The sequence below is a fragment of the Eucyclogobius newberryi genome, unplaced genomic scaffold, assembly GCF_026437365.1.
Source record: "Eucyclogobius newberryi isolate DKJ021-1_F unplaced genomic scaffold, fEucNew1.0.hap1 SCAF_12, whole genome shotgun sequence".
Taxonomy (NCBI): Eukaryota; Metazoa; Chordata; class Actinopteri; order Gobiiformes; family Gobiidae; genus Eucyclogobius; species Eucyclogobius newberryi.
Window position 1 is genome coordinate 23,897,003 of NW_027315746.1, and position 14,659 is coordinate 23,911,661.

The 14,659-nt window shown below is 40.2% G+C and overlaps 1 protein-coding gene across 1 annotated transcript in view; it reads right to left on the reverse strand.

Annotated features, from left to right (window-relative positions):
* Positions 1–723: 723 nt before the first annotated feature.
* LOC140356542 (solute carrier family 22 member 23-like) overlaps positions 724–14,659 on the reverse strand; it is a 57,103-nt gene continuing 43,167 nt past the window's right edge. The window contains exons 5-10 of the mRNA XM_072441567.1: positions 14,364–14,491; positions 11,321–11,423; positions 9,288–9,523; positions 8,202–8,234; positions 7,079–7,202; positions 724–5,564 (exon numbers count right to left, since the gene is read on the reverse strand). Coding sequence (XP_072297668.1) covers positions 4,184–5,564; positions 7,079–7,202; positions 8,202–8,234; positions 9,288–9,523; positions 11,321–11,423; positions 14,364–14,491 — 2,005 coding nt within the window. The 3' untranslated portion in view covers positions 724–4,183. The remainder of the gene's footprint in view (positions 5,565–7,078; positions 7,203–8,201; positions 8,235–9,287; positions 9,524–11,320; positions 11,424–14,363; positions 14,492–14,659) is intronic.

Genomic DNA, 14,659 nt, shown 5'->3' on the forward strand with positions numbered 1-14,659 from the left:
TATATTAAAAAACACATGTATTCATTTAATATAATATATACAGTATATATATAATGAATATATATGTTTTTAATATGTATTATTATTATTATTATTATTATTAGTAGTAGTAGTAGTAGTAGTAGTAGTAGTAGCAGCAGTAGTAATAGTAGTAGTAGCAGCAGTAGTAATAGTAGGTGTATTATTAATATATAGCATGAATAATAAAGCGTAGGTTTGTCGTGGCAAAATCAATCAAATGTTGTTTCCTTTCACTAAACTTTACAAACAAATACATATTTTTCCAACTTTTTTTATCCTTCAAATGACAGTGTTATTTTTTTCTATTGCTCACTAGCACAATTTTACTGTGAATAATTTACATATATTATATAGTCAAATCTGGTAGATAGTCACATTTAAATGAATAAACCACTCACACATCCACACAGCAGTGCACGCAGACACTGGGGGCGAGGCAGGGTAAGTGTCCTGCCCAAGGACACGACTGCATTTATCCACTGGAATCGCACCACAGCCTGTGGCCGGACTTGACCTGACTTTACAATGTTGTCTGGAGCACCTGTACTGCCACCTCAAAGTCTGTTATTGTAGGTTTATGGACCGTCAATGTGATCAGAAGTTTTGTTTATTATCAGCAATGTTGTATAAATTACTGCTCAACCTGTAGAATGGATAACAAGTGTTATTAATGAATAAAATGAAAAGATGCAGATTCCACAGTTGATCAATAAATAGTGGTTTATTTTAACAACATGTATGGCTTATATACAAGTGCATTATGCATGTTAAAATAAAATAAAAACATGAAACCAATCAATTTGGAATTACAAATGGTACAATCAATGATTTTTACATTCATTCAAGTCTCCAGTGGAAACAGGAGAGTCGTACGGTTAAAAAGAACCTGAAATGTGTGCACTGGGGATTCCAAACCTGTCCACATCAGACCAAGCTCCTTCCAGAGAACTACATGTATTTACATATGCCAAGCCAGTGTATTCTGTCTCCCCATAATTCATAGGAGCTTGTCAACACTTGTGTCAACATCGCTTAACATTTTTAATTGAATCGAAACCACATGCTTAATAAGAATAAGGTATCTTTTCTCAGCCACCCTCACCACTGCACGGGCGCTGGTCGTCTTTGTGCTGTTTAAATCATTATACTGGTGCTGCATGAGGTTTCTGGTGACATTTTTTGTTAGTTCGCGCATTGAGACAACTGTTACCGTCACAGACAACACAATAGACTGATGCAAAGCTACGGACCATTGCAGGAAAATTCTATATTGAAGATGCCAAGATCTCCAGAGTCAAAATTCTGTTCCTGAAATAGATCAAAATATGAATGTTCTAAAATCTTTTAAACGATTGATCCTGTTCCCTTTTTTCTTTTCTTTTTTTTGCTGTCCAGACAAACTCCAGATCTGACATCACATCATCGCAGGGCTTTGTGCTTTGAGGCGTAGCAGCAAAGCATGCGCGGATCAAGCAAAGATATTGTGAGCACGTTTGATATTGGATCGAAGCAATTCACCGCTTTTCATATTGAGAAACACAATATTCACTTCAGCATCAGTGATCCTTAAATCATGTACCTGATCCGTGCATGCAGTAGATGATAAACATGGGGTTGGATATGGAAGTTTGCTGATTAAAAGGTGTTAAAAGTAGCATGTGTCAGTGCATAGCCGACTTGAGTCAAACCAGCTTCTTGGTAGAGCACCAGCTGTGTACCGTAACAATAAAAATGTTTGATTAAAAAGAAGATTAAAAACTCCCTGGATTAAATGAGTTGCAACGTACTATGACAAGTATTGTATCACATTTGAAATAACAAGACAATCCGTTATTGGATTTGTAAATGTACAGTACAGCGTAGTTATTATTGTAAGTCATAATCAATGAGACTTTCTGTAAACAGTAGTTTCTCACTATTTGTCAAGACCTTTATGACACAAAATATGTACCAAATATATGTACCATGTAAATCAAATATCAGTGGCTTTCCTTATGCCGCTTCTACATTATTTATGGTACGTCACCATTATATGGTTTGGTTAATAAACTGATGTTTTGCGTTGTCATGAACATGTCTTGTCAACTGAAATAGCTTTTACTTAAATATGTATCGCTGATACTATCACAATTATGTTCATAATTTTGACCTTAATGCAAAGAAAATTGTGGAATCCGAATGAAGCGCTACAAATACTGAAAAAGTCGAATACAATGCATTTTAGGGCAATGGCATGAAATGAAAACTAGAGGAATAATTGCCATGGTAACACATTGTCTCCGACGTCCTGTTCCAGCAGCCATGTTCTGACTGTAATACTGAACTCATGCAAACTATTAAGAGTCATTGTTTATTGTAATTACTTTGATAATAGGACAATTTTGTATTTGCACTTTAACCAATGTCCAAGCACACAAATGTGAAATAATCTTTCAATTATATATATATATATACATTTTAATCATTTTTGGTCATAAAAAGATTCTTTTAATGTTATTGAAGTGATCAGAATCATTATTATATTATATTACCAATGGTCCATATTGTGTACCGACAAACCTTTTTTTTTCTTCTCAGTTTAATTCTGCATAAAACAACGACCAGTGCACTATTTTAAAGTTGATTTCTTAATTCAGTAAAACGGAGACTTATTGGTATTATTAGGACCACATATTTACCATTATATTAAATTGAATAACTCTCAGTGAATTTTCTGGCCATGTTTTTACATTCTTTTCTATTGTTGCTGCTCTTACAGTCACAAGATGGCTGCCGCAATTGCCACAACAGAATCCGTCATCTCTCTAGATTTATTTTCCCTCGTGTTGGGGCACGTCATTGGTGAGTTTTGAAATACTGAAATATGTATCAACTTTAGTGATGACTAAGTAAATGTGTCTACAACCGCACCAATAAAATAAATGTCATTTGCTAAGCTTGAAACGGCTCCTTCAGTTTCGGGGCCGTCCCGTTGTCTGTGGATTATGGCAAGGGACAAGACAATTTAGAAAACAAGAAAATACTGACTCTAGCTCCTTACTGTATCAAACTAATGTTTTGGCACTATTTCTACATTTACAATTTTGGTCAGCATAGTCTTCTTTTGGCATTGCATGAGGTAAATCAATCGGATTTACCTTTGTACTGTTAGAAAGACACACGCAGTCAGAAGGTAAGGCAATATACAGACAGTTATGTTCAAAATGTAGCGCTGACTTGACTTCTGTTTGCATGTGATCCCCCCAGTCCCACCCACACGCGTCATGATTGTGGCTATTTTAAAATGACAGGTATCACCATTCATCGAAGTAAAGTTTAAAGGCTGGTGATTTCCAATGACTTTTTCCAACTTAAAAAAAAACAAACACCCAGCGTCTGGCACTCTCACTTGCATGTCCAGAAACTTTCATTTGGTCTTCCACAAAAGTTGTAAATCCTAAAACGACCAGTGTTGGTAAGTATTGTTCTTCCTGTAGTTTTTCTCCGAAGGATCACTTTGAATGACGCTATATTTACACACGTTTAGGCAGTTGGAGAAGGGAAAGCTAGAGAACGGACTGGGACAATTTCTGAATCACAAAATCTGGGAACAAAAAGTACCCAGACACCCTCAGCCAATCAACCAGGAACTTTGGGGAATACATACTGTGGCAGTCTTGTGGATCAGACTGCAGGTGGCGCTGTCTACACCAGGCATCAAGCACCAAGCACCAAACATTTGAGGGTTTGAGTTTTCAGGGTCAGATTTAAGACTTTTCTTAGCATAACATGACATCGAAACAAATTACAGAATAGTTTTCAAATATTTCTGATGAGTAGCTATATTTCAAAGGTGTTGTTATTAATATTATCTGTTTCTCACACCTTTCTGATCATTACATAAAGTAGTCAAACCATATCAAAGTACAATACACACCAACACTTGCCTGTTTTATCAGAATCTTAGAGAAAACTTCATTCATTTGCTGCAGGAATGGGCACGTTAAGAAACATACAGCAGATTTCTAAGACTCAACTTCCAATGGAAACAGTCTATGCATTAAGTGCCTGACAGTTTATGCTCTCCTTTGCTTTTTTTGATGTCGTTGTTCTTGTTTTGTGAGGCATGGTTCACACGCCCAAGTTCCAAAACATAAAGCTCCATTGTGGGCGCGACGTTAGATCAAGACGGTGACACCCCGGCCACAATGCTGCTTTCTGTACTGGCACTGTCCCGTAGTGAGAGCACCCCGGAGTCTATGGGGGAGGAGACGGTGCAGTCCATTTCAAAATAAGAAGGGTTTTCTTGTGCGGACACCGGGAGGGGCTGTGGGAGTAGATCTAAGGAGGCGGCGGAGTCAGGATCGGCCTGAACAATGTCTGCAGCGTTTTGGGTGGATGTTTCCAGCGCAGGGGAAGAGTTCACAATGTCTGTAACGGGGAGGACGGGGCCAGGATGTATAAGCGGGGGAGTGAAAGAGTCCGTGGGTGGTGGCGGTGGAGGTGGAGGAGGTGAAGGGGGCACTTTAGGGGAAATTACATCATTAACGCAAGAGGAGGTGGGGTCTTCCTCTTGGGAAATTACTAAAGGGGTCTCCCCAGTTGAGGATTGATCTATTATTTCTAAATGGACGTCAGGAATGTCTGCGTTGACGGCGGCGATGTTATCAGAGTCTGTCGGAGCGGCGCTGTCGTGCATAGTGGGAACAGGAGAGCTCTCCGAAGGTGCAGGTGCAGTGTCGTCTGTCGGCGCAGGTTCGGGTTTCAGTGCAATTTCGCCATTGTGAAGTCGCTCCGGGGACTCCAGCATGGAAGTGGGCGGGGGCTCGATGGTGGGCGTGGTGCTGATCACGGAGCGAGGAGCCACGGGGGACGGGGAGGAAGCTCGCTGCGTTTCCGGCTTTTTGCTGGCGGAAAAGCTAGTTTCGGTCACTTCGGGGAGATCAGAGGCTGCTTGTGGCGTCTCCAGGGGATGCAGGACTATAGTGGGGGGCTCCTCTGCGCTGGCTAAGAGAGGGTCTGTAACGTGAGAGGCTTTGTGCAGAGGAGTGGAAGACAACAAGTGCTCCTTACTGGCGTGTATAACTGCGTCTTTGCCCATCGCAATAGGCGTGGACAGGGAGGAAAGAGAGTGCCCGTTGGGGTCTTTCTTGAGCTGGGGTTTACTCGGGTGCACCTCCATGGTCATATCCACGGCCGACGACGCGGTGGAGTCCATGGTGGAGACTGCGGTGGCGGCGGCTTCGTGCAGGGGAGTATCCCCGACTCCCACCCGGGTGTAGTCCCTGCTGCTCTCAGACTGGCCCAGCAGTTGGCGCTGTTCCCCGGGTTTGCGTGGGAGGAGGAGAGGCTGCCTGGTGTAGCTCTCCCCGTCGGCCAGCGTCTCCGGGAGGGGCTGGTAGCGCGTCTCGGGCAGCAGGAGGATGCAGATGATGCAGATTAGGGTGCAGCAGGCGAAGATAATGTGGTGGAGGAAGTAGCCCTTTTGGTTGTGCAGCTCCATGATGGGGGCGGTGAGCATGCCGAAGCCGGCGCTGGCCAGGACCAAACCAAGACCACCGCCCCTGAGGGAAAACAAGTCACTGTCAGTCGGAGTTGTAAACAAATATTATAGCCACCAGTAAATCATCGGTTTCTGCGTTATACTCATTTTATTTAATTAAAGGCAAAATGTATCCAATTATACGACATTACCACGCCACATCTTGAAGCCATTAGAACACTCTAAACCTCCTGCGTCTTGTCATACATCTTTGTCATTTTAGCACATAGCACCAGGGAGTGCTGCAGAACCAACAAAGGCACTCCCTTTTCATGCAGTCCTCTTAGGTCATGCCTGCTTTCACCACCAGATGGCAGCATGCACGCAGGCAACTCTTACATAACTGTAGAAGTGAAACTCCACAATGCTTTGTCATCTGTTTGTCATACATTCTCCTGAGAAAAGCAGCTATTTCATACAGCAGGACTGTAATGCTCACCAAACATCTGTGATTTCTTATGGTCAGTTTAATAAGTGCTGATCTATGTGGAGAAGAATGTTGGAATGGGCTTTGGCCTTTAAATGTTTCACTGGAGTCTCTTGCATCATATGAAGTGCAATAGAAGTGACACATGATCGCCTCAAGAGTGTTATACGCTAAATAAAAAAGGTATTTGTTTATTTAAATGAAAAATAATATCGGTCATCATCAAAAATATACATGCATTGTCTATATGGAGGTAAATGTAAAAATGTTAAGTATTTTGGCATTTTACCACCATAAAGTAGAAAAAAATATGTCCCTTTCCAGGTATTAATGAATTGAATTATTTGAAATGTACTATTTTCTGTACTTAATTTCTGAAGTTTACATTAGTTATTCTTTAGTTAAGTTATTCTTTTGGTCATTGAGGAACTAGCTTTTTCACCAGGTGGCGCCACAGAGAAATAGTCCCACTGTTATTTGGCAGATGTTTATGCCAGATGCCCTTCCTGACACAATCAGCCCCACTGCTTACCATCACCTCAGCGCCACTGTCATTCCCGACATCAAACTTATTATTTGTTTAAAACAGATGCGCTTCCAACAATCACATTTTTGATCAATGACAGCAAAGATGCATTAACACAAAATACATTAGCTGCAATGGTCCTGATTTGACGGCAGAAATGCTCAGAACGAGTCTAAAGTGTAAATACTATCTAGAGTGTAAATACTATTGTAACTTATTGACAGTATTCTTTTGTCTTATCTATGGAACTTTCCGTATCTGTGTCCCTAATAAATATGAAATAAATACATCTCAGAGCCAAGTCACAGATTGAGAAAACATCGATTATTGAGGAGAGTCTGGAGTGTTTTTGATGCTCAGAGGAAGCTAAATGCAACTCCAGGTATGTTTTTTGAGGAGGAAACAATGTTACAACATGGTTAAAAGCTCAGAAAAGTCAAAAGTTTGCATAATATGTGTCTTGATGCATCCAAAGCCTTGTGTTTTGATCCACCTCCCTGCTGTGTCTTATCAAGGCTGAACGAAAAGCACCGTTCATCCACTCATTTCCCCCTCGTCCTATAAGAGCCCATGGCGTGCATACCTGATGACGGTGGGGGTGATCTCGGCGCAGAAGAAGATGCTCAGGTTGCTGACGGCGTGGGAGGAGAACATGCCAATGATGGAGAAGGCGATGGAGAAGTTCTTGTTCAGCGTACCAGAGCTATCTGCAGACACAGCACCGAACACATGCAAACGGGGCAGTTAACGTTACGCTCTGAACTCTCACTGAACTGTATTGTTACAACCGAGATCTACAATAATAGTCACGACCAACTTTACATATTATACAAAGAGATATTGAAATATAAAATGCAGTGTACTCAGTAAAATATGGCCGTAGATTAAGAAATGTACTGCTTTTGTGTTGATTTTAATACTAAGGAAATGATTCATACTATATATCACTTTTGGACAGTCGAATGTCATTTTCAAGACAAAATAATGGCGCTTCTGTTGATGTTACAATGTGGTCATGATGCAATTCTAAAACATTTCAGGAAAGACTCAAATTAACTTATAAATCATAAGCTAACAATAAAAAGCTAAATTATGCAGTTTACTATTAAAGCATGAATTTCAGTTTGCTGTCATAAACTAGCAGTCAATCATTTGTATTCCAGTAAATCGACCAACAATAAATCAAATGCATATAATCAATTCCCTTTAATTGAATTGTCTAAAGCTCTTGGTTATAATTTTGTCCCATATTGTAAGGTTCAAACATAAAAAAACATAATTTGAGGATACATTTTGTACAAAGCCTTAAAAATGGAGCGGTAAGCAAAACAGCTTCTGCCTTGCTTCACCCAAATGAACCCTCTGCTTCCTGTGCTTCAAATGTTGCTACATTTGCATGATTGAATAAAGTCATTAGTGTTTTTGCTTTAACCCATTCTCTGTCTCCGTCCAATCACTGAGAGTAGAGCAGTTCCTCTTCCCACAGTGGGATTAGTGAGAGGGGAATAAAGAGTCTGATAAACATTGGAAGGAGGCCAGTTGTGAAATCCTCGGCTCAATCTCAAAGAGTCTCGCCCCGTTTAACACAACGGAGATAAATAAGTAAAAGCTAACTGTAATTACATCGAGGGCTCTGTCAGGCTTGTGGGGCCTAATGAAATACTGCAGGCCAAGTCAGGTTTAGTGCAGAGAGAAGGAGTTCTTACCTATATTCAGATGGCCGCTGTACTTCCCGAGCACTGTACAGACAGAGAAGTATTAGGTATACACACAACATTTGCTCTCTCGCATCTTTATTTCCAAAATAACCCAGGCCCACACACTCAGCATAAATGCAAATGGATGTTTTTCCATGACTAAGAGCTGGACCAAACTGGGGCAGGGCGACGGGGCGGCCGAGTTAAACTTTAGGTGACATTTGTTTGTCATTGAGTTAACCCTAGATGGTGTGAAGTGACTTTGGGCACACATTGACTAAAAGAGCTGTTTGTAAGCATGTCCGAGCACACAATTAGCCAAAGCACTAGAGCTTAACATTGTTCAAATTCAGCTCTTTAACCTGTTAAACAATAGAACATTATGGACAGATCAAATCTCTTACCAGCCAGTCAAAATGTAATGAATACAACACAAAACAGACGCATTTATTAGACGCATATAAATTGTAATTGTTCTCATCCACAGTAACTGACACACTATAGGTACTGAACTCTTTACATACTAGTAATCAGGATTTAACACTTAATATTCAATATACTATGATGTTGTATAAATGTCATTATTTGCCTACAGTGTGTCTCTTATTTTGACAGAGCATAACAAGCATAACAAGTGAATGGCACAGTCACGCACAGTTGAAATTCAACACGATATGCAAAAACTAAAACCAATTTCTCCAAAGTGGTGCAACCTTATAAATATGTAAGCCTTACACTTCAGTATTTTAGTATAATTCGACTACATTTGCTCAAGCACACACTTTTCTGACAGCCCCAGCAAAGCTATAGGATTATGACACAGCATGTTTTTTGAGATCATATTGATTTTTCCATCTATCTCACTGTTGCTATCACCAAGTTCCCAAACAAACTGATGACATTTAGTTAATGCTAGAGTTAAAAGGCTGTAACAAACCCACTTACTCGTGTTATAGCAGCTAAGTGCCTCATTCTCCTCTGCTAACGGAATCTATGAAGCCCAAAGCTCAGACCGATTATGCAATGGCGGTCACTTTGATTGTGATGTATAACCAAACTGCAGCTAATAGCGCCTCGTGTATATAGAGTACTCACAGTTGAGCAGACCCAGCTGCAGCAGGGAAGCCAAAGCTGTGATTATCATAAACATGAGCAGACCGCCTCTCCTGCCCATTAGACCTACAGCCGGGCACAGAGCCATGCAGGAGGCCACGGCGATGCCCGCCATTGTGTAGTAGTCTGCATAGAAGTTGTGAAACATGGTGGTCTCCAAGGGCTCGGGGTCCATCATGCTGCGGGCGAAGCAGTGGTGGATCCCGTACCCTGTTAATCTGCAACAAAGAAATAAATATCGTAATTACACATTATAATGCATAATTATTAACAAAGGGAGTGAGTCTTGGATTTTTCTAGGTCATCGAAGAACGTTTTCACACTGATGATAGAATGATGAAGGTCAGTCGAGCGAAACGTATGCAATAAATTGTAATAAGAGCGAGACAGTGTCTGAGGTTTTCCTTTCTCTCAACCGAGACAAGAATGTGAAAAAACGACATCATTCTCATATACGGGACAGTTTTATGGTTAAAATGTTTCATACAATACAAGACATGGAAATGCATAACTGACCGTGCTCTCATAACACTCCACCAAAAATCTCATGCACTATTCTTATATCTGCCCCCTCACTTCAAACTGTGACTATGACCATCTGGAAACCCCGCAATATCATCCTGTTTTAAATGTTTGATCTTTTGTCTTTGACTCGAGAATGGAGCTAGCTTCATTCACGAACAGAAACAAACACATTTGTCTGAAGTTATTTTGTTATGTGCTTAATAATTGGATTGTAAATGCTGTATCCTGACTGTAAACAGCCTTTACAGATCTGACTCTGATCATACCTTGACCTGGTGGAGGACAGGCCACCCGCTTCTCTTCAAGGAGATGTTATTGCTTTGCCTGAATCTTCCACAGAATGACATGAATATGACGGAGCTACATGGACTCATGAAGGTGACGTGCGAACAGCCACTAGATATTTTAATCTATTTAACTGTTACTGCAGCTTTTCCTTTGTAGGGCAGAATTGTACAATGTTTGCACACAGAAACACACATATCAGATCATAAAGTTTTGTTTATTGCCCACCAACTCAATATGCAGCCTCATGTGATGACTGTGGGCGCTGTGTTACCTGAGCATTCTCTATAATGCAATGTAAATAGAGTGTTTATTTCACCATTATTATTAGTGTTTATTTTGCCATTATTATTAGTATTATCTTGTCTTACGCTAGCTGTTTTTATTTTATTTTATCTTTATTTTCCCCCTCCATTCCTTATTAAGAAATGAGAGGTTTTGTTTTGTTTTTGCTTATAAGAGTTTTGTTTAAAAGAGTTCCTATAAGTTATCTGTCCTTTTCCTCTGTATCTACCTGCGTTGCAACAATGAAATTTCCCCATGTGTTGACAATAAAGGATTATCTTATCCTATCTTATAATCAAGCATTTATTTCTTCAGCAATTTGTCCATCAACAGTCATCAGTTCAATCCGGTTCTTTCCTTGTATTTTCAGATGGAAATTGCTCTGTGTAAAACCAAACAAGAGCTGGAGTTATGTCTAATTCATACACATGTTTCCTGCCTCTAAAATATGCAACAACCCTGTAAATGAAATATTCACTGGTTTACTAAAAGGTACCACTAAGCCCTCCCTTCACCGTGTGTGGCCATCATGTTATAATCGATCGACGTGTACCTATTAAATCCAACAGAAACCAGGGCTATTTATCCATCCACAAATCGTGCGCCCGCCCTCACCGCCCTGTCTTCTGGAGGTCTAATGCTTCATAAGGACAGACCTCATGCAATATTGATGCCGAGCAGAGAGTCACGGACAGAGGCAGCTACAGCGGAGCGCGGATTGAGACGGACAGAAATGGACCGATCCCTGCGGAGGTGTAAAAAGGAGCGCAGCGTGAGCAGGGAGGGAGAAAGAAAGAAAAGTGGCGAGAGGAGCTTATCCCTGCTGTAAAGTTCTCAGGTTAACACAAAATGGCGTCTGACTGGCAAAACTGCGGCGAGAAGCGGCGAGAAGCGGGAAAAGGTACGAGGAGAGCGCTTACGAGTTGACACAGAGGACAACGATGTTCTTCCACAGGTTCCTCGTGCCCACCATTTTGACAATGCATGTCCTCTTAGACTTCTTCTGCAGGGCACGCTGGAGTTCTGCAAATACATAATCATAATAATAGTGCGTCACAACATGCCTCATACACACTGATTAGAACAACAGCAAAAGGACACGAAACAGTAATTATAACAGAAGGCAAAGTGATTATAACATAGTAATAACAATGTGCAGACTAATCGTTGTAAAATAAATGTAAATTCCAATTCAAACAGAGCAAACATACTTGGTTTAATTAAAACTGAAAAGCTTGTCATATCATGCCTTTGCAGCTTATGACATTAGACATTTTTTAGTTTGAAAAGGGATTAAAATTAACTGCAAATAAAACTTGCCTTCTAGCTTGAAACTACTGGGGATAAGTTGCATTTAAAGTTACATACAGCTGATGCAGATGTGATGGTATAAAATGTTGGTGTTAGGATTATTTTGAGAACGAATTTAATGATTAAACGATTATTCATGATTATTGAGACTGTGACAAACCGTGGTATTTAAATGTTCTTTTGTTTCCATTGTCTAACACAATACTACGGTATTCTTGACATTTGTGACAAAAACAGACTGATTATAAAGTATTTTACATTTAGTTATATTTTTTGGGCTGTAGGATGAACTAAGAAGACTTATTTTTGCTTCTAAAATTGTCACAATGATTATTTTCTGGTTCTATTGTGACATGAATAACCACAATTATAATAACCTGATAATCTTGACGTCCCAAACAGACAATAATACTAATTTGAAGTTGCACTGATCGTCTGACCAAATGATGTACAAAAAAATGGTTTTAGGAGCAAAATTAGGCCTTTTCAATGCAATCTACCATCCAAAAATACAACAAAGAGTACTTTTTCATCTGGCTGTTTTTGTCACATTAACTTTATTTTGTCATCCAGAAAGTATGATTTTGCGTCAATGGCAATGAAAGTGAAAATGAATTTCACAAAGATTAGTAACATTTAGAGCTGGGCAATATACAAAAAAAGAAAAATAATCACGATTTTCTTGGGGCCAAATCACAATTTTGTATTTATCACGATACATGTAGAAGTGAAGTAGAAAAATGAATCATATCGCAGTTGTTCTAGTTCTTGTTTTGGAAATACACAAAGTTAGAATATGTAGTGTGTCGTCTATCATTAAAACTGTTAAAATGACCTGAAAAAGAGACAGACAGCAGAATGGCAGAGCAATATTTCAACACTTTGGGGTAATTTTATGTGCCATTTACGTTCTGTGCGACACTTCTTCAACGATCAACCTTCAAAGACATTTAAAACAAAATTACAGAATCTCAATATGTCAATTTGACCAAAACGGCAGATGAATCACAAATCAATGTTTATCACCACATTGCCCCGCCCTGTTTAAATTGCGTCTCTAATCTGACCAAAAGTGTTATTTATTGAAGATTAAACAGAAATAATTCACGATTGTACATCCCGTGTTCTCCATTTGCCCCAAAAACCAACCAGTTCAGAGTCATGTAACCTTTAACATGAATCCCAACCTTTTTGGTACAAGCTAACTAAGACATTCTCTTCATTTCTATATTTCTATATTTCATACGCAGTCAAACAAGTTGAAACCTTCATCACAACACATCACAATAGACATGTTTTTTCTCATGTGACTACGGTAATCTCTTGACAATTTGCTCAGCAGGTGTGACAGTGTTCTGAGGAAACCCGAAACGCTCTACACCTCGGAGCGCGTTTGTAAACAGCGACACATCAAAAACCCGCGGTGGATGTTGACGTGTTGCCGTAGAAACACAGCAAACCCTCTCTCTCTCTCTCTCGCCGGTGCTGCACGTTCATGTCGACTCAAGCATGTGACGGCATTCTTCTTCAACGCCTCAAGGTTATCTCCACTTCGCCTTCCTACTGATCCTTTGACTTGGCTACAAAAAGGTTGTTCTCCGTCCGGCCTACGCAAAATGACTGTTGCTTTTTTTTTCCACTGCTGCTAATGTTGTTAGTCAAATTCCCAAAAGCGATGAGGTTCTGTAAAAGTCAGTGTTGGAACGGTCTGCTACTAAAAGAGGAGGAATTTGTATCAGTGTGCTTTTCTCAGAGCAGTGTCAGCAAGTTGTAGGGAAGTCAATGTTACTATGAGTGGGCTGCTGCTGGTAAATCTCCAAAATGGCAGAGTTCATTTAGTTATTTTAAACAAGTGGAAACAATTGGAGTGGGTGAGACGATCTTCTAATGTGAAGAAGCAGTTTTTGGGCTTTAAACTGTAAACACATGGTACACATTTGTATTGCTTTTAGTACATTGTTGTGGTATTGCACAGGGGGAAAAGATATTTGACATTGTCTGGGTTTGAGAGTGCTGGAGAGGCTGTATTTGCAGGTTTACGTCCACTACTCATCAATCAGCCCCAGGGCAGATGTGGCAAAACAACAGGCTTCGTATCTTCCAGTGTGACTGAAGGGTGAATGATGAAGGCCTTTGAGAGGATTAAGAAGTGTGCAAAGAGAAAAATACTGAGATTTCGAACCTTTATCATAAATATTAATGATCATAAATGTAAAATGAGATTGTTTGGATGAAGAATTGTTTACTGAAGATCAAATTTTACTAAGTTACCAATATGACTGACTCTACTCTCTAACAGAAACACCCACATCAGAGCAGCGTCTAATCTTATTCAGATAAAATGGAGTTTTCTGTGTTTGTGACTTTGAGTCGTCCAGTGACAGGTGTGATCTAACCGTCCATTAGCCTGAGACTGGGGGCCATCTGCCACGGGCGCTACACCATATCTCCTAGATCCACCCACGGGGGCTGTAACATCATTAATTAGACTCCTAAAGTGTTGTAATGTGATGCTCGGCACCCATTTCCATGTCTAGAGTGGCTTGTTACCATAGAAACCAGACAGAATATGGCTTTAACCTTGTGGGAGCACATTCTTTTCAGAAGGAGGCAGCTGGGACACTTGCATATGAGGAGGAAAAGCCTATGTACCTGTGAGGATGTTGTCTGTGTCCAGCTCCATGTTGATGTTGTTCTTTTTGGCGATATGTCCCATGATCCATTTGGAGCGACCATATTGCTGAGTGGCCAGTAGCCAGCGCAGTGACTCAGGGAAGATCCTGGAAAAGGCGGGGCACAGGTTGTTATCAGGGAAACTTTTGTTTCGATAGAGTAGGTCATTGTTGACACATTTGATTGCATGAGCTAAAACAAATCTGTACATAAATGCTCAGTAGACCTGGTTAATCCAGTTCTTATCGTCACATCATGCAGCAATACAGACAGAT